Below are 23,448 nucleotides of genomic sequence, written 5' to 3'. Positions count from 1 at the left end.
ACACACACAAACACACACACGGTTAACCCGCTTGTGTGCACAAACCTACCACAGAAGCAGATGAAATCAAAAGGTTTCAGACTAGAGAAGACATCATTAACAGAGATGGAGAAAACAGGCACATCTGAACAAAAGGAAATCTGACTGGCGGGGGGGGAGCAGTTTTCCTGTTTTCCTAGAATATTAGACATGAGAAAACTTCCAGCCAGGAATCTGTTGTTCTGTTTTTGAGTTAAAGAGTCATCTGTAAAGTCTTGTTAGTGGTAGGACAACAGTGGGCAAGATGGTCACTGCATGTAGTCCGTAGTCCAGCCACCATCTGTAGTCACTGTCTACTATCAGACATCTGTGGTAAGGGTGGGCCATCTGGATAAAATCTTCTATCATGATATACAAATGGGTGACGGAAGGGCGGAACTCACGGAAATGCAGCAGAGAGAGCGAGCGGCAGAACATGACGGTGAAAGTTAGCGGAGAAAACCATTAGCAGTTTCAGTCTGGTAGTAAACGTGCAGTGTAGGTCACAGTGTGTCCGTTAATAAAAGTCTGTTGTTTCCCCAACTTCGTGTTTGGGCTGTTATGTAACGTTAGCTAAATTAGTAACGAGGTAATATTAATTAGCTCAGCTGTATGTCATTACTAACTTACCTGACCAAGGGTTGAGAACATCAAGTACAAGCATAAACTTAACTGGTGTACAGCTCTGTCCTGTATACATACTGTACATCCTGATAATTGTTTTCTGAGTCTGACAACTAGTTGTTAAAGAAATGAGGGACCATGGAGCTGAGTTTAGTGAAGTAAATTAGTCATGCAAACTAGTCCTTTTAAGCCAATTAGGAGATGTTTCTTTTGGACTTTAATCCTAAAATGAAATGCTTAGTAATTATCCAGAGATATAGCAAAGAAACAAATTATATATCAAGATGCATCGATAATCGTTTTATAATCGCTTCGCAGCTCTGAATCATAATCGACTCGAATCATGAGGTGCCCTATCATTCCCCTATCATACATTTGCCAACTCTTTGAAGTCTACTAGAGAGATGAACACCATACTTGCTATTCCCTCATTTTGTGCCGTGATGCTGATGCTGGAGAGCGCCGTCTAGCACGTTGCTCCCAAAACTCCAGTAGCTATTCAAACATGTTGAGATCTAGTGACTGAGAAGACCAAAGCAAATGATAATTTTCATGTTTCTTCATTTACTCATCCACATGTTTTTTCCTTTTTGTCACCCGTCTGTATTTTGTAATTTATAGTAAACGTTATGAAATTTCAATTGGAATCTGTTGTTGTGGTTTTTGGTCTAACCACCACTTGTAGTCACCATCTGTGATCTGTAGCCACTGTCTGCAGCAGCAGCTGCATACTTGCTGCATCTTGAGTCCAAAAGGAGGGTGCTGTTTCTGCCTCTGCAAAACTGGATGATTCAGAAGCTTTGGGGCAAGACGAGGCTGCTCAAAACCTGAAACTGACACGCTGGTTTAGGCCATGTTCAGACAAACAGCACATCCTGAAAAACGCAGCACCCTCATACATTTAAATGACGCAACTTAGTTGATGCAGTAGGGGTGCCAACGCAGAGGGCTGAGGCAAATAAAAAATAAACAAACAATTTCACCTTAGCAGCAACCAATGAGATGTCATACAGCGAGGCACAGCATTTTCCAATCAGATATATGCAAGCACAAATTCTTTGACTTAATGTGAATGCCATATTTCTACTCTTTACCTTGCAATTGTAGCAACACAAGATAAAACGACCCTCTGTGATAACTTTCCAGAGCAACACAATACTTTTGTTGTTTGATAAGCTGACAAACTTATGGATCTGTAACTAAAATGTATCCTCCAAAACCCATTTCCAGTTAGAAGAGAACGCTGTTCTGTTCTCTATTAATTTGTGATTGTTTTCCTGATCTGTAAATTTGAAGACAACAACAACAACAACAACAACAACAACAACAACAACGAACACTGATCAGCCTCCAATCAGTCGGAGCACGGCTAGTAGACAGAATTTGTAATTTCAGTCTATCTTCATCAGTGTGCCATCTGTGTAGCCTTCAGTTTGCAACTACAAAACTTCAAAACCAACATCAAAATCAAGTCTGCTGCCTGTGGCTTGTACTTTCCCATATGTAGCCTACAGTCAGTCAGCAGTCCTGTCCCTCCTTTAAAGCTCTTCCACAGTTTCAGCTGGGAGATCTCAGCTTTGCTCTGAGACACTGGAGCAGAGCGAGCTTCTCAGTAACTTCTCAGGCCGGGACTCCATATTAAACAAAATGAAAAACTAGCTACAGAGATAATTATATTTACTATTGACTGTTTTGTAGTAAATAAGTCTCTGTGCTCCTACATGCACACACACACAAACCATTAAGTGAACCCAGCAGAGTAGCACATACATTGCAGTGTAGCTGGTGATTAGATTTGGTGCTCTGTGGTGCCTGGATGTCATGCAGCTTTACAAGATTCGACAGTTCTCGTCATGAAGGAAGGACGAATGCAGAACCACATGGGATGACAAATCACACAAATACACACACACACACACACACTCGTGCATATTAAAACAAAGCCAGGAGAAAAACAACCTCCATCTCCTTTCCTTTGAGATTTAATCCACCCTGAGAATGTAAGTAAATACCAGCAGCCCCTATCAATTAGAGCAGGCCCGGGCCAAGAAACCTTCATGACAGTGCTGCATAGGTCTCACAGAAAGACACAAAGAGAGGGGGCCCTTGTCTTTCCTGTTAACATATGACTGTATAACAATCCAAAGGTTCATTAGTAATATATACAGGAGTTCAGCAGTGCAGCAGAGGCCTCTGATCTCATGTAAACGGAGACAGTGAAAATGAAAAAGGCTTCTTGCACTCCGGCAGCAGGTAAAAGAATATTCTCCAGTGACGTACTGAACTGCGTTAGCATGAAGGTTCGTGTTAACATGTCTGAGCTTTAGCGTGACATCAGAGGGAAGACTGTGGAGTGAAAAGAGTGGGGGGGGGGAAGGAGAAATGCTAATGTGCTCGAGGAGGGCAGGAGCACACTCTCAAATCTGCCATGACATTGGAGCTGACACAAAACCGAGGTCTGTGGCAGCAGAAATATCTGCTGGATGAAGAAACGTCTGATCTTTCAGCAGAGAAACCTCAATGCATTAACGTCTCATCTACAGCTGCAACATTACAGCAGAAATTAGCTTCAACACCTTTGCTTGAACCCACGATTGTTAATCATATTTATCGGTCACCATTTTAGGAAACAAAATTATATTATTGTACTTTCACAACTTAACATTGATTTTCACTTTGGTCATAAAGTGCATTTTTTCTGGAGCTTCCAACATTTGGGAACAAAAAAAATGAATAAATTTACTCTCTCAAAATGAAAGACAAATTATTCTTTTTCATTTTGCATGTTCTCCCCCCCCCCCCTCACATAATCCCAGGTTTCTGTGCGGCTTTAACATGTGAAGTTGTCATTTTTATTACATGAAGCCTCAGATTCAAATGTTAGAGGGCAAATTGTGTGAATTGAAAATGAAACACTTCAATATAATTTTATTAAGAGGTGATTGTTAACCTGTTGTAATGTAATAAAAGATACTGTAGCTGACCGTAAATCACATAAATAAGCATATTTATAATATCAATGCTAAAGTAAGATGGACATGCTTGAGGGACTTTGCCCCAAAAATGCCTGCAGATCAACCACAAAAAGGTAAATGTGAAACTCAATAAAACTGGTTTTGTGTGTAATATTGAAGAGAACAACAGCGGCAGAAGTATAAATCAGCGCAGGAGAGACAGAAGGACAGAAGGAGGGAAGGAGGAGTGCTCTCTGATGTCTGTAGGAGGATATTCACTTTGACTGAGCACACTTGGCTCCGTGGCCTTTTGGAAAAACACACAAGTAAACGGGGTCAAAGTGCAGCCTGAGCTTGCTTCTTCAAACGTGACACTTTACTCGCAGCAGATAAGAAGGTCGCCGTCTATGTCGGTCTCTGACTCGCCTAAGCTCTTTAAGGAAGCCACATAATCACTGTGATTGATTACAACACATCCTCAAGTTTTTTTTCTGAAAAGTCTCCCACTGCATCCAAAACAGTACATTTCCGTAGAAGTTCCATTTAAACCCTGCGATCCATCACTACAAGGGATAACTTCATGTCTACCTCAATGTATAAATAAGACCTGACCAAAGGAATCATTGCAATTAATGATTTCATCAGAGAAAGCCACTATTTTATTAAAGACAGAAAGTAAAAAACGGAGGCAGATCAGACTGTAAATCCTAAATTTTGTAGATGAGACCGCACAGCTATCCAAATAAGTCTTCCTCCACTGTCCACATCAACAGACTGAGCTCTTATACTGGAAGCTTGTAAAATTTTAAAAGGGATGTGCTTGGGTGTGCTGAGGTCAGCGCTGTAATGTTTTTTGTTACTATTCTATATGCAAGTCCTGAGTAAACTTTAAGTCATTTTAACATTGATTAATGCCGATTCCGATTACATATTAATTAAATTAAGCACATTTTTTTTTTTTTTTTACCAGGAATAAAAAATAAACTTTTGTATTAGAGCTTGTTTGGAGTACAAACAACAATCCAGACAGAAATCATGCCCACTCACATCCAGCTGTCTTTAGATGTATTCATTCGGCTGTTAAGTATTTAATATCAATGCCATTATTTTGACAAGCTGACTTGAATGTCGAATGTGATTGTTGTGACTAATCTGCAGACACAATTATGTTGTTATGTTTGGAAAAAGAGAAAAATAGTTTTAAATTATAGAAACCGTGTTATCCCGCACTCCATCATACTGTGAAACAGCTATAAATAATATATAATGTATATAATTAATATAACTGTAGCTCCACAGGATTTTGTATACACACAGACACACACTACACGGCCAAAAGTACATGAACAAACGTTGAAAGAATGTGAACACCTGAACATTACACCCATATGTTATTCCAAAACAACGGACATTAATATGTTGCTATAACAGCTTCCAGTCTTCTGAGAGATGCTGGAACCTGCTGCAGGGATTTCCTCCCCTTTAGTCACGAGAACATTAGTGAGTTCTACCACTTATGTTGGTTTGGTATGGGTTGGCTCTGGTTCGGCTTTCCACTTCATCCCAAAGGTGTTGAGCTCAGAGCTCTGTGCAGGCCAGTAAAGTTCTTCCACATCCAAACCATTTCTTTCTTTGTTCACAAGAACACAGTCATGTTGAAATAAGAAAGGGACTTCCCCAAACTGTTGCCACAAAGTTGGCAGCACATTATCGTCCAAAATATCACTGCATGCTGTAGAATTAAGATTCCCCTTAAAGGGATAGTTTGGTATTTTTGTTGTATGAGGTACTAATCCATAGTCAGTGTATTACCTGCAGCAGACGGCGCTCACAAAGTCCCCAGTTTGGAGAAGCAGAGAGTTGCTTTAATTAAAGGACAGCCATGTCCTTTGGAACTTTCTCAACCCTAGTACTTGTGTATTCCTACGCATAAGCACATCTTGGCTACACGCTGTATAAGGGAAATGGCCGTCTGCAAGTTAAATCAATGAAGATTTTCTAAATATAGTGTACACTTGAAGAGATATGGATATTTGTCAGTGGGCCTTCTTTTAAGGTGGCTAAAATATGTTTTGCAGCTGACCCCGTCCACAGCAGTACGTTGCTTAGCTTCTGTGCCGGTACAACTCTCTGCTTCTCCCAACTGGGGACGTGCTGACCGCCAGCTACTGCAGGTAACTAAAAAAATATCCCGAACTATTCCTTTAACAGGAACAAAAAGAAATCATGAAAAATAGTCGAAGATCAAAAGAAAACTATGTCCACTAAACTTTATGAGTAGTGTATTATATTAAGACTGGGTACACTATTCTGACCACCAAAGTCCTGGCAGGGTTAATGGGGTCAACGACCTCTGAGCTGCACACTTGTCTCAGACAGAAACACATGTCAATCACAGCCCAGCCCGGGTTTCTGTCCATTTTATATCTGCCACCACCTCCTGCCGAAGGATTAGCCTCCAGCTCCTCCTAATCTCTCTTTCCTGCTCCTTCATTGTTAATGGAGTCGTCCTGTTAATGACTTCTCATCAATAAGGCCACCAGCGGGGACATAGTCACCGAAAACTCCAGGGTCAAAGGGGAAATGCGGATATAGAGTGCTAGTCAACTAAAGCGGACCTGCCCAAGCATGAAACACAAAATCAGGACTTGCGCACTTAAGGCTTGTGCAGACTATATGACTTTCAGCGTCGCCCGATGACCGTGCTGTTCACACTACACAACTTGCCGTCTTGTGACGGGAGTCTTGAAGTCGTTGTAGTGTGTGTGACAGGGGGTCACACACACTACAAGAGCTGACGAGGACTCTGTCACCCGACGCTCGTTTCCAAACCACGTTTTGGCAAGAAAACACAAGTGAAATGTGAAACAGGAATGACGCTAACCTACACATGAAACAGCTGTTGTTTGTTATTATAAAGATAGCAATTATAAAGACAAAGAATCTGGGTGAAATAATGGATTAGCACACGCAGGTAGCAGGGATTGTCTGAGCTACAGAGGGAGCTGGAGGGGAGTTAAAAGTGTTTTGCGATGAAAAAGTAGCTGCCTGCTATCATTGGCTGGATGTGGATGTCGAGTCGGCCGTCTCCTCCAGATATTTGGCGTGCTAGATATCTGGCAGACGTCGGCGATGTGTCAGAAATGGGTCGGGGAGCCGTTTTGATGCGTCGTTGTGTAGTTCACACATAACGACTGGCGACCGCCGAGCGGCAAATCAGGCTACAAAATGGTGTAGTGTGAACTAGGCTTAACTGGATCACAGGATATCAAAAGCTCGAATCAATCCGACTCCACAGTGAGTGAGTTTTTGTTTGTGTGCTACATCAAAGACAAACAGAACTCACATGCAGCAGCGTTAATAATCCACAAAATACACAACCACAGTTTTTAAAGAAAGGGGAAACTGTGTGATGGAATTACTGTCTGGAAATGTTGAGTTTGCTTCTGGTAGCATGATGAATTTATTAAACAGAAAATATATCAACAAGTCATTTAACAAGCAAAAAGCCAAAAAAAACACTATCTGGTTCCAGTTTCTTAAATATGAGGATTTGCAGATTTTCTTTGTCTTAATTTTTAAAGGGCCCAGGAGAAAAACTAATTGAACTGTCGTATAAAACAGAGAAAATTACTTTTTATTTTTATGTATTTTTAACCTGTTTGATAGTCGATGCCAAATATTATAATGTGGACAATTAATCACAAAAGTTAGTTTAATTGTGATTTAAAGTCTTACTGAACTGAGCAGGGTGTGCTGACAGGAAGAGGACGATTTCTAGACAAATCACACCAGCTGATAAATGACTGTTAATGGACCTCTGTACTTGGCCGCCTCCTTGTCAAAGACTAAGAAAATCTGATCTACTACACTACAAGAACAGTAAATTTAAAATACAATCGCAGAAGAACTGAGGACAAAATAGCTACTGCTCTTCAACTAAGCTCACACTGTCTTTATCGCGCTTTCAGGAGAAACATCAAAACACAATTCTCCCCATTTCCTCAGTCTGTAACCTCTGCATCAGTTCCCCTTCCCCTCCCCCTCCAATAGACACACACACACACACACACACACACACAAACCCACAGCTCGCTCATCGACAGTGCAATACCATTTCTCTGAGAGGAGCAGAGAGAGCGCCTCTCTTATCTTCTGCATTTCAGCTGTCTGCGCTAATTCAATAAACTTCAGAGGAACAAAATGAACACAGGAATAACAGAGAGGAGGGTGGTGTAGGTGGGGGTGGGTGCACAAGGGAGTGGAGAAAGAGGCAAAGGTGGGAGACAAGAACAAGCAAACAAGAAAACCCAACAGGAAAAAACGGTCAAAAGCACAAACAGAATATAGATGCTGAATGATGGAAATTCACAAGGGGAAGGGAAAAAATGACAAGTACACTGTAAAAAAAATATTTAAATAAGAAGTGATTTTTAAAGAACGATGAATAATGGTCTTTTGCTTTGATGCCCTCCCCCCTTTCTCCCCCTTTAGTGCATTTGTTCAGGCAGGGTGCGTCCTCCTCATCCCTCCCATAATGGCAGAGTAAGGCACACAAAGCCTGCGCTGGAATATCAGCACCACAGAAACCTTCCGGCGCTGCGCTGGGAAATAAATTGCTTCTGCTAATGCCCCTTTCATTACGGCACAGCCCTTAATTGTGCTGCTGACAGTCTGCCTGGCTGCAGGGCTGATGGGAGGAAGGCTGAGGAGACGGGCTCTATGTGGCCCCCGGGGCCAAACTCCAACCAGCAGACTGCTGAGAGAAGAACCTTGTGGAGTAGTGTTCACCTGAACAGACACCACCACTCACAAAAGATGGAGTACACATGAAAAAAAGAAACAAAAGAAAGCATGACCGCTTCAAGCAAAGCGTCAAGTAAAAGTTATCGCTCATTACTGTTTTGGTACCAATCAGAAACTACAAAAAAAATGTGTGTAAATATATACGCTTAAGCAACGAATGCCTGGTCAAATTCTTTAAATTAAATATTCTTAAAATCAAACAGATCTGGACCACCTTATTAGTCAAAGTTCTTGTACAGCTGCTTGTGTTCAGACTTTAAGTTGTGGTGACAACTTAAGAGTTGGAGGTGAGTAAAAAGTGTTTTGTAGTGAAATATGGCCTGTATGCTCTCCCTGGCTGGATGTGGCTGTCGTGTCGGCAGACTCCTGCAGATATTTAGCATATTGGATATCTGGAGCAGTCGGCTGGCATCGGCGAGCCGTTTTGATGCGTCGTTGAGTAGTTCACACAACGTCTGGCGAGTGCCAATCTGTCTCCGATTTACCCCCGATCACAGCCCGACGGTCGGCGAGCTCGGTACTGCACCTGACAGTAACAGGTCTCCTGACATAACAATTCAATGTGCAAATTACATCTGCAGATAAAACATTAAGCTGCTGCGTCTGTTAAAAGATATATTATGCAACTTTTCTGCATTAAAATGTCGAAAAATGACAACACCTATCTAACATTATCCCAGATGTTTCCAACAATTTTGAAAAACCCAGAGAAATACGTAATTTTAGTCAAGGTAACAGAGGGTTTCCTTTGGTTGCTATTCAGTGGTGTCATATCCTTTGCGCTTGGGTCAGCGTTGTTGTTGTCTGCCAGAAGCTGGCATAATTGTACTCAAGTGTTGCGCCACATTTTTTTCCTTTTGAAAGATCCAAGATTTTTAACTATGCATTTTACTACGGTGAACGATTTTAGTGATTGGATGTCTGGATCTTAAGTTATCACAGAAACAAGCTAAGCAGATGTTAGCAGCAGCTATGGCTCGCAGCGTCCTGTGTTCGCAGCACAGTGTTGGAGAAACACTGCTTTTTAACATGAAAAACCAGAATGACAAAAATTCAACATTGTTCTGTCTCTCTGGTCGTTCACAGGGAAAATTAAAGGATGTATCTCCACCTCAGAATGTAGGATGCGTTCACACCTTACAGAAAAGAAAAAGAACATTTAGCGTGCAATCTTCCATGACGTGCTACGTAAAAGAAATAACACGACTTTTGAAATGAGCCACGTGTATTATAAACAAAACGCTAATTACCAGTAAATGCAAACTAAACACACTTTAAACTGCATAAATGGAGGACTTGTCACATTGAGAAGTTGCAGGCTCGGGCAGCTTTAGCTCCATTTCATGTCAGCGGGGAAGTGACATCATCAGGAGGAGATCGTGCCCTGCGATGCCAGGCTCCGGGGCTCAGAGGCCAAAATCTCAAAGACATCAAAAGGCCTTCAATCTCAAAAACAGCAGACCTGTCCAATGTCAACTGTCACTTAACCCCCTCCTCCACCATCAACTCCACCAGCACCACCGTCCCGCCGGGCTCCAGCAGCAGGTCAGGGGTGGAGAGGGAACTTAATCAAGGGTTCTCCTGTTACAAAAGCCCCTCCACTCCTGCCAGCGAGCAGCGGCAGGCTGACGGAAACAAAAAAAACCCACAAAATGGGACTGGCTCTTTGTTCTCAGGAGAGCTGAAGCCTGACTGCTGCTCCTCCACAAACTGTGTTGGGAGGAAAACAGAATAAGGGATGGCGAGGTGAGAGGTAAACATGAGGCTACACTATTAATTGGAACAATTTTTTTCTACGCGACATTGATTTATAATCAAGGCTACCGAGGCGTTTTCAATTCCTGAACAGTCCTATTGTTGTACATCAACAGCCTGACAATCAGACTGAAATGCTATTTCGTTTTCACTTCATTATTCAGGCTGACATTGTGTTCATGTTGAGAGTTTTCTGTTTGGGAAAGGGGGTAGTTTTGCTCTCATAGTCCAACGTGTCCGTCCCGATGACATTATCTTCGGTCCAAGTGATAGCGGTTGCTAGTTTAACTGAACGTTCGTTATACTGACCAAGGAAACATGTCGAGTTAAGAGTTATTATATGTGAATGTTGACTTATACTTGCTTGTATAGAGCATCTCTCCCATCCACACTTGTCACCATTATCTGTTTTGGAACGGATTCTGGAGCAGGAAGTAGGGATGCACTGAATGATCGGCCACCCAAATTAATCAGCCGAAAATAGCAAGGGGTGGATGCACTTTTGGCGTTTGGCCTAATAAGTCAAAATACCAAATAAATTTTACCGAACAATTGACCGAAACGTTGACATGTCGGTGTCCGAGAAAGACGCAGACACTGTTCTGCTGAATTGTCTCTTAGCACATCCACTCCATCTGAGGTCTGACCCGCTTTGAGTGTTTCTATCACTTGTTTCTGAGAAGGCGATTAAGCTAGCCGCACCTACGCTTGGAGTGCACACCTATTCAAGCCTTTACGGTAAATCCACTGAAACGGACCAGAGCGAGCTGACAGGCAGGTTAGCGACTTTATCCTGTCAGTTTCTGTCTTTACAAACACAAGTGTTGCAGTGAACCTGAAGAGAGGCTGTGAAGTCTTCATGTTGCGCGATAAGTGCACCACATACAACATTATTTATCAAATTGGGTCGGACTTGATTCATTTAGCGCGAGGATACACATGTGACAACGTCCGGTTTTCAAAATAAGGTGTCTATACAGTACAGAAATAAGTTTAATAGATATGTGGTTTCGGTTTTGGCCAAGAATTTTCATTTCGGTGCATCCCTAGCATGAAGATGTACCTATTTGAATCAATGAAAAACAGTCAAAGATATGGATTTAAAGGTCTGGAACCAGGCTAGAACAGTGTTTCCTTTACAAATGACCAATCAGAACCACGTGACCCAAACAAGCACAGAGGTGGAGTAACAGCAGAGAAACCTCGCACAAAGTATTAAGAGCAACAAGCTACCAAAAAAAAAACTAAACAGATGAGACAAAGGTTAGAACAAAATAGTTCATAAAGGGGATCATCATCTGTCATCTGGAGACACTTTGGTTTTAAACCAGATGACCACAAACAAGAACAGACCCTGCATGGAGTTTACTTTGAGGCTGTAGCTGCACCACAAACTGTATTGTAACAATTACACAAAAGTCCCAGTGAAGACCTTTTGACTTTGTATCTGCTGCTACTTTAAGAAACACCGCAATAAAAGAAAAACAAATGTCTGAGCTCAGACACTAAATTAAATAGTTATGTTTCTCGAAACCTAGACAAATGTTATTTATAGTTGTGATGACAATATTTAGTAAAAAGGAGAAAAGAAGTGGAGGGAGTGGAAACACAGCAGAGCTTCGTCGTCCCAAAAGACTGGTTCACCTCAAAAAACTCAGACAGCAAAACATTAAGCAAACACTGATCCTGGAACTTTAAAAGGAGGAACATTTTGTTTTTCCTTGTTTGTGTTTCTATTGAAGATCTATTAAGATGCAACTAACGCTGGAGGAGAGGGTGAAAAAAAAAACTGACACTTCTGAGGTTTTCAAAAATAATTTTTTTTTTTTGAAATGTCCACATTTCAGTTTGAAGGTCAAATCTTTTCACAATTAAATTGCCAATTATCTGAGCATTTACATCTTTTGATTTCAACCCCCGCTGCTGAGGGGTTTGCACAAACAAGGTTGAACTTGTTTATCCACAACATGATACAAGAAAAGACACAGGGTCCCCTCTCGAGTAGTCCATTTTGTGTCGAAAATGGAGTTACACGAGGAGTAAAGCTACTATTACCAACACAGAGATGGAAATGTCCTGTTTAATTTTCATCTGAGCACCGCGACCTGCTCACTGTCACGTGACTCAACGTGTCGAGCGTTAAGACCAGTACACAAACTCATTAAAAAGGAGACTTCTAAACTGTTTTCATTGTGTACATGCATAAAACAGTATCAGCTGTGAAACTGGGGCTTCTCTTCTCGCTGTGCAGCAACACGTCCTATAAAATCATAATTTCCTCGACAACATTTACAGCACTGTTCCACTATATTAAGAAAAGGAAAAAACGGCACATAAAAAATTCTCAAGGAGTTTATTAATAAAAACCAGGACGGTATTAAAACGAACGTGTGAAGGCTGTGTTCCTCTGCTGCCGTTTCCTCACCAGCTTGTGTCAGAAAATCTACGTGCATGGATGCAGGCAGCTGCGTCATTAAATGATTCATACTTACAAGCTCCTCAATTATTCAGAGGACGGGAATAATTAACAAGGCATCTGGAGGAGAAGGAGTTTGTTAAATGTGGAAATTTTTTTTCCCCCCCTCGAGAGGGTGGGTTTAAAGAATTTCCAATTCCCAGTATTAAAGTTAATGTATTGAGTTGAGGTGTCTGGAGTAACTGATGTTTTATATAGCGTAAACAAACGCCTGAAAAGAAAAAGAACATTTAAGCACTGTGTTCTCCAAAATCTCACCAAGCTTTCGGGATGCAGCATAATCTCTGTGCCACAGAAAATACTAATTTTTGATTGGCTCTCATTGTTCCAGACAGTCTGTATTTAATGCAATGTTCACTCTTATTGGTGAAAGTAACCTGAACATGGGTTCAACACTGCTCATCTTTTTACGCGGGGTAGGTGGGTATGGTTCAAGAGTGATAATCGACTCCCGATATTGAAAATAACTGACCAGGCAGAGGAAATGGCTCCACTGCACTTTGCAACATTTGTTTGGGTAATATCCAAGTGCCACCATTTTGTCTTCAGGCCCTTTTCAAGAGAAATCCCGTCAAAACATATTCACCCGGGGGTGATGATGGAGCAGTGGATAAAACACAAGACTTTGGTGTGAGAGACCCAGGTTCAAATCCACTGTGATACACCACTGTGTCCCTGAGCAAGACACTTAACCCCTAGTTGCTCCAGAGGACATATATAGCAACTGTAAGTCGCTTTGGATAAAAAGCGTCAGCTAAATGGAGAAACGTAAACTCACCCCAACTATTTCCAAATATCAGCCGAAATGTGTCTGTAGCTGCAGCGATTAATCAATTAGTTGTCAACTATTAAATCAATCTGCAACTATTTTGATAATCAATCTTAAAATGTGAATGTGAATTTTCTGGTTCCTCTACTCCTCGATGACAGTAATCTGAATATGTTTGCGTTGTGGTCAAAACTAGACATTTCAGGATGTCATCTGTGGGAAACACTGATATTTTATGGGCCAAACATCTGATTAAGAAAATAATTGACAGGTTTATCGACAATTAACATAATCGTTAGTTGTAGCCCTAGCACAAAGCATCAAAAACTGAAGTACTGAATGATTCTTAGTGTTATTCACTTAAATTTAATACAATCTTAAATTTTGGTAATTGAACTGTATTTAATTTAGGTTACGTTCTTGTACAGTTGCTTTGTATTAAGACAGATTTCAACACTAGTGCATTTGAGAAAAAAGGGTTTTGTAGAAAAATTCCTCAAAGTGAGGAGTTGTAAAAAGTTGTTTTGGTATTGGTACCTAAACTAAGGTATGATATGTAATTAGCACCAGTATTGGAACTTTTTGGAAAAATTGAAAAAATGTCCCTGCTCTTATGGAAACTATTACTACAAATTTAGATCCCAGTGTCACTATAGCAGCACAGGACTTCTGTAGCTTTTCCAAAGATGGATATATTTGCTTTGCACCCTGTTGACAAAACTTGGAATTGAACTTCAGACCAATTTAAAACCTGAAATACAAAAACAAGCTGATGTCAAAAGCAGGCAGACTGTGAAACTAAAATGAACATAATACTCCGACAGCTCTTAACTCAGCAGAGTCCCAATTAAGGTGCCATTAAGAAAAACTCTGAGCGAGGAATGGACGACAACTTGGTGGTCCAGGTTGCTTCCCCTCAGGTCGTCTCCAATCACGGACCCTGGCAGCTTTCGGCTTTCTCCACCGACTCTGTTCTGTTGGCCTGCATGGTGCGCACATCCGGTGGAAATTAAATAAAATAACACTCTAAAAAGGTGTTAATGGCGTAATGCAGTTAACTCAGCGAGTGAGAATTGCAAACACATCTGCGATCAAGAAACTGCATCGTCCCTACAAAGTCTGTCATGGTGCACTTGATCAACTTTGGATCACTGTCCTCCCTCAACTGCTTCATGCAGCCATTTCCTTCTGTTAAAGACACTACCATGGCAGGTCCCTAAGTTCTACACACTTTGAACAATATTTCATTTTAGCAAAAACTCTAAAATACCTACCTAATTACTTTTACAAAAGATATGTGCCGATTAAAAATAAATTGCAGAAAAGTTTGAAAATTGATTGTTATTTATTAAAAGAAAAATGCGCAACTTTCCATCTTCTCAAACTTGACGATTTGCTGCTTTTCTATGTTTGCTATCATTGCAAATTGAATATCTTTCAATTTTAACGTCACCTTGGGCTGTAATATATTATGATGGCAGCTTTTTACAGTTTTTCTTACCTTGTTTAGACAATTAATTGAAGAAAAGAAAAAAAAAACTAAAATAATCATTATTTGCAGCTCTATTCCTTGAAAACTGATTTTCTGAAGCTTTGAGAATACGGCCCCAGGAAATTTAATTTTAGGAGCAATTAGGTTCAACTGTGTGTATCAAAATATTATAGATATGATTTGGCTGAAACTTTTTTCCTTAGTTCAAAAAACATAATTTGAGACAAGTCTTAAGTCGTCAAATTCAAGACTTTCTCAGACTATTTAAGGACTCAGAAAAATCACCCACAGATCTTCAGTCTATAGTCTGTCAGTCTGTCTGCGTCTGTGTGTCTGGCCTTCCCTGCAGTCTGGCCCAGATCCTGCTCAAATTGGATTTGAAACCATTAGTGTCCCAACTCGAAGCATATGTTCCAAGTTGCTGAGCATTTCATTTCACGAGACGATGATGAGGGGGCCGAGGAAAGAAAGAAAAAAAAAAAACAAAAAAAACAAAAACACAGACGACGCAGAAAAATAAACCAGACACAAACAGGGCTGGACTGAGTTTGTCGCTCACTCACAGACAGAGAGAGACGTCCCATGCTCCGAAGAAAGCCCACATTGACTTCAGGGTCACGTTCCTGAGCATTAGCCTACATCTGCCACCGACTGTGTGTGTCGGTGTGTGCTTGTCGGTCTGAGTACATGAGTATGTGTACACGCTCTACATGCATGTTTTCATATGTGGTTCAGAGAGCGATACCTTCCACACCACACAAAAGGCACTGCTGTACTCCATCACAGAAATCTAAATATTCTGTCTTGGGGGGGGGGAGACATTAGAGCAGGGATTGTATTTCAAAAGGCAGGCTATCCCCTCGCTTGAGTTTTTTTTTTCCTTCTTTGCTTTCAGAGAAGCAACAACTTTATTTATGTCCACATACTGTGGATGCAGTGAAAGAGAACCCCCAAGCAAGTCGGATGATTATCTCTCAAATCTAAACAAGCCTTTACTTTCCCAGAACAGAGGTCGTATTCTATAAGCAGTTAAACATAGCGGGGGGATGGGCTTATAAGAGTGAGTATGTATGCGTGTGTGTGATCCCAGGGTTCCCAGTGTGTAAGAATGGCAGGGTAAAACACTGCAGGCTCTGTGGAAGCCAGGAAACAGCCTAATGTATTTATCCAAACACATATCTACTGAGAGGCCCCACATCTTCAACACATCCCCTTCCTACCGGGGCTTCACCTCCAAAAACTACAACAGCGAAAATGGTAAGAACCAGCAGGACCGTAGAATACGGGCAGAAAATAAAGAAAATTATACTTTATTATTTAGATAAACATATTGATTTCTTAAAAGTTTCATGAGGTTTGACTGCATTTCTTCACCTTAAACACCCGGTCACGGTTTCATTTTTCATTGCTGTTTCTCAGACCAGCAGAAGCAAGAAAATCCTGTTTTCACTCCAGCTGTCTGACTCTTAATACACACTTTTTTACTAGGGATGCAACGAAAAAAAAATTCTTGGCCGAGGCCGAATATAATGAAAAACTTTCCTGAATACCGAACAAGGTTTTTCACATCCCCCCCCCCCCCCCCCCCCCCCCCCATTTATTTTTTCTTTTTTACTTCTAAATTAAAATAGTCAAAATGTGCTTTTTACTCAGTGTTTCCCATGGGATTTGGAGAGACTATAGTGGGTGGGTCCGAGGCCTGTGAGGGTCTGGTAAAGTAAAATTTACTTTTAATGGACACATGTAATGTGTTTTATACTTTCTGTGAATATAATCCAACTAACCATAATTCAATAATGTTGTATGTGGTGCTCGTATCGCGCAACATGAAGACTTCACAGCCTCTCTTCAGGTAGGACTCTCATACTGCAACACTTGTCTTTGTAAAGACAGAAACTGGCAGGATAAAGTCGCTAACCTGCCTGTCAGCTCGCTCTGGTCCGTTTCAGTGGATTTACCATACAAAATGGTGTAACATAAGGTTTCTCTGCTGCTTCTCCGACTAACCTTTGCCTATGGTCAACTGACGAAATTCTGCAGAACCAAGAAGGCAGACATGAACCATACAAAGACTTCCCAAGGAACTGAAAACAAATCCTGTCAACGTCAATCACAGAAGCATAAAATAATAATAAATCAAAAAATAAGCAGTGAAATTTCAGTAAAAATGGAACCTTGCAGAGGTCATTCTGTCATGTTTTCACTCCTGAAAATATTGTTTGTACCATTTATTATTGTCCTTGTCAAACAGGAACAAATTGAGGGAGCCTCTTCAAACATCAAACAAGAAACTGGTGAATCCTGCGCTGTCTTGCACGTTAACCTTGATTCATATTGAAGCATTTGGCCTGATTTATTGCCGCCTTTGTCAACCATTAAAATGGACTGACGTAACACAAACTGCTAGGTGACCTCGTCTCCCCTTCCACATTCACCGACGCTTGTTCTGCTGGCAGCCCTGCTCACAGCTGAGGAATCCCAAAACAACACAGTGGCACAATAACGTGAACACTGCCAATACCAGAAGGAAGGTAAGAGTCACATTCAGCTGTTTACACGATTTCCATAATTCCTCCCCAAAATAATCCTGTTTACATGAACATGATTATACAGACAGAACTGTGGGAATCTGAATGTTTGAGGTAAATAAAAAAAAAAAAAAAGAAGAAAAAAAAAAGAACACTCATTTGCCAGATGTTGTTGCTCCTCAAAGTGAGGGAGCACAACTGGTTGACTTCTCCTTTTCAGCTCTTACGTCTGCACCGATCTCCTTTATGATGTTTATTTATCTGCATGATCTCAGTTTCTCGCACGTCATGTAAAATAAACTCCTGTTCTGCGTGTCAACCCTGCTGGCTGGTTCAACTTATGGCTAAACAATTAATCGAATTATTATCGAAATCGCAATATGGACACGTGCAATATCCAAATCGCAGGAGGTGCAATTTTTATTGTATTGTAATTATAAAATGTGTCACAACATACCATTTTCAATTAAGCATTGTGTTGATAGAAGGACGACCTGGCAAACAAATAATTTTCTCCAGATGTAAGGGAACACGCTTGTTTGTTTTTGCCGCTGTTTGTACCAAATTCTTATTTTTTCAGAGAAAATAAAATGCAAAGATTCCTTTTCCCACTAAAATTGTGACTCATATCGCAATATCTGTCAAAATACCTGCAATTAGATTTTTATTCAGCCCTAGTTTAACTTGATATAGACACCACTTCCCTTCCACCTCAATGTAACACAATGCTCTGAGAACATAACCTGCAACCTGACCGCCGCTCAGGACGAAAGTAAAAACACTTTACAGTGTCTTCTTTGATTTAATCAGATGCAATTTATGTCAATTAAACAAGCGGACACAATTTAGGATTTTGCCTACATTAACTTCAGTCTTATATTTAATTTCAATCTGATCAGAGATTGCAATCATTGTGCAAGGAGAGATGCAGCAGCAACTCATCAATCTGTGGTTAAGAAATGGTTGTTAAAAAGTCACTTTTAAACCTGACTTCACAACATGCGGAATTACAGTACCATTTTTGCTTTCTAACAATGGAAATAAGCCATGAGTTTTACTGTGTTTTTACCCTCAACAATATAATTACATGTCAGAGCTGGAGGACTGCAGTGTTGTATTTACATAACTTTCAAATCTGTCTATAACAAAGACTACAATGGCACTTACATAGTTAGTGCATGGCTCTATTTTCTTTCTAAAACTTAAATTAAGTCATTTTAAAGCACCACCAACATGCTTCAAAAAATACTTCTTTCCTTATTTGTTGTACCTGAAATGTGGAAAATGCCAAAGAGAAATATCAAAAGCCAGCAGGAATGTGAGTCAGCTTTTCTCCAGAAGTAATCATGCATCTAAATCAAACCAAAATGACCTCAATGAAGAACTGAGTTCAATAAAAGTACAAAATCAAAGAAAGTGATAAATAAATCCACTATACTGTAAAGAGCGGACATGCAAGACTCTTCTTCAATCACTTCCTGTCCCTGCTACAGGTTAACATTTTACCAAACCCTCTCCGAGAATATTAAATGTCTCAAGCACACTGTTCATGTAACCACAACCAACAATCAGTCACAAACCTTTTAAGCGCAAAACTGCTGTGAATGGGAGAAGACACAAAGCGTGCAAACACGCAGTTCTGTGTTAATATCTATCCACAGATAAAACACGGTGCTCTGATGAGTGTGTGCGTGGCGAGGGCTGACGGGTCACAGCGCTCTGACCCACTAATGAGAGGCAGAGCGTAACCACATTAGACAAGAGCAACGCTAAGTAACTGGTCTGATAAATAAATAAAGAGAACGCCCTAATGCGGACAAAGTGTTCATGCACCGCAATGACAACATGGCACAAGCGATAACCGTCTCATAGAGTGACCACAGGGAACAGCGGTGAGCCGTCTGGGGAGCACGGCAGGGAGAAAAAAAACCTCCTGAGTCAGAAAAGCTTTTTCTCAAACCTGTGTGAACCACGGATAGCAAGAATCTTTCAGCGCGTGACTGTGCAAATGGCTTCATGTTTTTAAATTCGACTCACCTGCCACACTCACTGCAAACTTTTTAGATATGTATAAAAACATGCAAATATTTAATTTCCTCAAATGTTGCACAGTGTAGTTTGTGCAGTTTTTTGGTCTCTGCCTGTTTTCAAAGTTTGCCCCATGTTGGCCACCGTACACCCTCTGATGTTGAGCCAATTAAATCAAAGTATAAACAAGGACCCTCCACCAAACAGGCTCGTGATTGGCTTCCTGTAGCACCTCAAAAATTAAAAATGCCTCAAAATGCTCCCCTCCTTCGATTATTGATTCTTCTGAAATCAGTTTACAACTTCGTAAAAAGCAAGTCTGAAACCATCAAAACAAAAAAAGGGGAATGAAATCTTGATAAAATAAATAAGTCAAGATATATTTATATGGACATATTTAGTTTAAGATTGAAAACAGGCAGGTTGCCACATTTAATAAACACATGAATTTATTTTGGCAGGTAAAAAAAATAAATTACTCTTAATGCTGATTTTAGTTCACTAGCTCATGGCAGGTGATCCACAGTGCGTGTGTGTGACTGCATGCACTTACATGTGGACGTGTGGAGGTTGGAAGCGGCTCTGGTTGATGTTGTAGTGTGTGAAGGCCTGTGTGGGGTTGGAGCTGTACTCGTCCACCGTGATGGTCACTTTGCCATGAGCCATCCTTCCGCCGTTTGGACATGAGACGCCGTTCGTTCACCGGGATTCAGCAGCGAGCCGTGCAGCGGTCATCCTTCAGAGCCGCACGAGAAGCCCAGGAAGTCTCCCAGCAGCAGCAGCAGCAGTAGCAGCAGCGACCCAGCCGACCGACCACGACACACTGCAGCCTGCATCGACAAGAGACACACATCAGCTGCTTTAAACAGGACCACAGGGCACGCATCCACCTCCGAATACACTGCTGGGAAGGTGCTTTACATGAGAATAAAGTAAAAACCTTTGTGAATAAATGTATACATATTTCAAAAACAGGTGACTTTGACTCTGGGCTGAAGCAGTGGAAAGACAAACAGCACACATCAAGTAAGAAGGTGCATTTTCTATTCATTAAAAATCAACAACATTCAAATATTCTGAATGCTGCAATCAGACTTTTCTTGCTTGTTCAATAGAGTATAAAACAGTTTTTCTTAGCTGTGTCACAATTTGATTTAGGAAGAAATAGATTGAAACAGCTCATCAAACCACTCTTCATAAAATCCTAATTAGAAAAACGCAGAGAGGCAACTTCAGCATAATTAGCAGATTTATTCTACCTTCTCAGACAATATGGCATTTTGTTATGAGAACTCAAAAAATCCCTCAAAAACTAAAACACTGGATTGTTAAGGTGACAATTTGCAATCTGGATGGCACATTTTTAAATCGTTGCTCTGCTGCTCATAACCCAGTTGGTTTAAATGCAAACTAAAAAATAAATAACTGCAGAAATTGCCCATATTGAAATTAAACCAAGCAAAAAAAAAAAAGCTGCATGTGGTGATCAAATTGCTGCAAAGCCTTCAATAAAACAAGAAATCCTTCATTATGCATGCATAAACAGTTCCCTGCCACGAAAAGCACACCAAAAGTTCTGTTAATCCAGGCCCGGTGCTCTAATTCAGAAATTAACAATTAATCTGACAACTGCTCTGCTACATATGCACAATAAAGACAATAAATCAGATTTAAAAAAAAAAAAAAAAAAAACAACTTTCCACTCCTTAAAATCTGGAAGTAAGATCAACCAAACTGCTGCACAACAAGTGCATCTTCAGCAGGTCACTCACCGGGCTTCTTCTCCTTGCACCCTGAGCTTCCCTCCTGTCTGACCTCCCTGACTGACAGTAAAGTGGCCACTGTGGGCTTGACTGGCTTTTTATACCAGACCTCCTGATGCAGCCAGGAGCACAAGAGGAAGGAGGAGAAGGAGGAGGAGGGGAAGGAAAAAAATTGCCCTCAATTTAACAAGTCTGTCTTTTTTTTGTTTTTTTGGAGGGTAATAAGCAGCTCCAGGGTTCAATTGATGGTTAAATCCGGTGATGCAGTAGTGAGTAAAAATAAATAAATAAAAAAAATTGCTGTGACCTCCAGTTGCTGAATATCTTAAAGCAAACAATCTCCCAATTGAAAAGTCAAAACTGTCCTATTTTCACAAAAGCATTGATTTATGTTTTCTGGGTCAGCCGGATGCAACTTCCTTATGATATGTGCAATAAATTTAAGTCAGAAAAGATGTATGCCAGCCTAGAAAAGAGAGGCGGGTAAACTCAAATCCTGTAACAACAAAAAAAAAAAAGAGACTTTTTACACTGCAAAAGTTAAAATGACATTGTTCCAACTCCAATGAATCCTTGCTGCAGATCTTCCTGGGCCTTCCCCCAAAAAAATAAAAAATAAATCACTTCAATTAAAAGCTGCCCCGTCAGACACACTTCACCTCAGAAATCGCTTCCCTCAAGGCAAAATCTAAAACATGAACTGCTTCTCTGGAAAATGTGCTTTTTTTTTTGCAAATGTAGGCCGAAAAACTAAAGGACTAGGATTTGTGTGCAGCATGCTCCAAGGGCTCCTCGCTGTGTGCAGTATATATGTGTGTGTGTGTGTGTGTGTCGGGTTGCTGTAACTCGCCTGTCTGTCTCTATCTTGTGGCTACAGTAGCAGCAACTAGCTCTCTAGCCTAGCCTGCTAAAAACCTGCCCTGGCAGTGGATTTTTTTATTATGCAGGCTTCGCACCACACACACACACACACACACAGTGTCAGTCCTGTGTGTGAATATTCACGCAGAGCCCCGGATACACGCCATGTAGCTAACTTCACGAGTAGAAATCACTCCGGCAGGCAGAGGGGGTAAAGGCAAATAAATTGACCCTTTCTGATACCACGCATAACCACGGTGTGTGCTATGCGCCGCTTGCTCTGAACACTGCCGCTTGCAGAAATGTGCACAAAAAAGAAAGGTCCGTGCGATCGTGAACTCTTGCTCCTGGAATAATAAAGAAACACCCAAAGGTGGCCGGTGTCACGGCACCGCCGCGCTAACCTCTCGCTCGTCCTCGTAAATGACAAGCCACCTTTTAACCGACGGCTTTGTGTCAGGAATTTCTTTTTTTTTTCTCCTCCCCGTCTCCCCTCTCTACCCTCCCTCCTTCCTCGGTTCTCAAAAGCAAAGCGGAAAGGTTGCTCTACCTTCGTCGTGTGGGGTTTTTTGTGCGTTTTTTTAATCTGGCCGGAGAAAGAGTGTCGGGTCGGGGTCGCCCTCTACGCGGCGGCGGCGGCGGCGGCAGCAGCGGCGGCGGCGGAGGGACGCGGGTCCATGCGGTAGCAACAGGGGAGCAGGCAGGTTCGTACGCGGCCGTCCGGGGGTTGCGGCAGTCTGGGCGGGTAGGGCAGAACCTTCGACCCGGCGGGATCTCTGCTGGCTCCTGTGGAAAGAAACCAGACAAGAGAGCGAGGGAGAGAGAGAGAGAGAGAGAGAGAGGAGGGAGAGAGACACTGACAGACAACAGGGAGAGAGAGAGAGAGAGCAGCCTCAGTCTGACGGAGGGGGAGCCGGAGTGCAGTGAGTCGGAGCTGCCACTGGGGTCAGAGAGCAGAGAGAGCAAGAGCGAGCACAACCCCCCGCCACCTCCCGTGCGCGCGCCCTCACCGGCGGGCACACGCGCGGCGAGAGAGCCACAGGGAGGAGGAGGAGGGAGGAGGAGGAGGGAGGAGGGCGCTCGCGTAGTCCCGCTCTACCGCCGCGCTGCATTCACTTGCTGTCGGAAACGACACACTTAAATGATACGCAGTAATCACGTTGGGTTAATAAATCGTTGTTTTTTTTTTTTAAAGGTGACCCCAAGTTATCCGGAATACAAGCTATTAAAGCAAACAAAATGAGTGTGTACAATTGAGTTGTGACATCATTTTCAAAAAATTATTAGTACCACTTACTAATAATGCAACAAAGAGTGTATATACATTAGTAAATTATAAATTATATGGCTTAATTAAAGCTTAATAGATGCATT

At 41.5% G+C, this 23,448-nt stretch overlaps 1 protein-coding gene across 1 annotated transcript in view; it reads right to left on the bottom strand.

Annotated features, from left to right (window-relative positions):
- Positions 1 to 22,502, bottom strand: part of mpped2a (metallophosphoesterase domain containing 2a) — a 67,817-nt gene extending 45,315 nt beyond the window's left edge. The window contains exons 1-2 of the mRNA XM_046032643.1: positions 21,223 to 22,502; positions 20,004 to 20,280 (exon numbers count right to left, since the gene is read on the bottom strand). Coding sequence (XP_045888599.1) covers positions 20,004 to 20,116 — 113 coding nt within the window. The 5' untranslated portion in view covers positions 20,117 to 20,280; positions 21,223 to 22,502. The remainder of the gene's footprint in view (positions 1 to 20,003; positions 20,281 to 21,222) is intronic.
- Positions 22,503 to 23,448: the final 946 nt, after the last annotated feature.

This window comes from Micropterus dolomieu, linkage group LG20 (assembly GCF_021292245.1).
Source record: "Micropterus dolomieu isolate WLL.071019.BEF.003 ecotype Adirondacks linkage group LG20, ASM2129224v1, whole genome shotgun sequence".
NCBI lineage: Eukaryota > Metazoa > Chordata > Actinopteri > Centrarchiformes > Centrarchidae > Micropterus > Micropterus dolomieu.
This window is presented reverse-complemented; position numbering and strand designations above follow the sequence as displayed.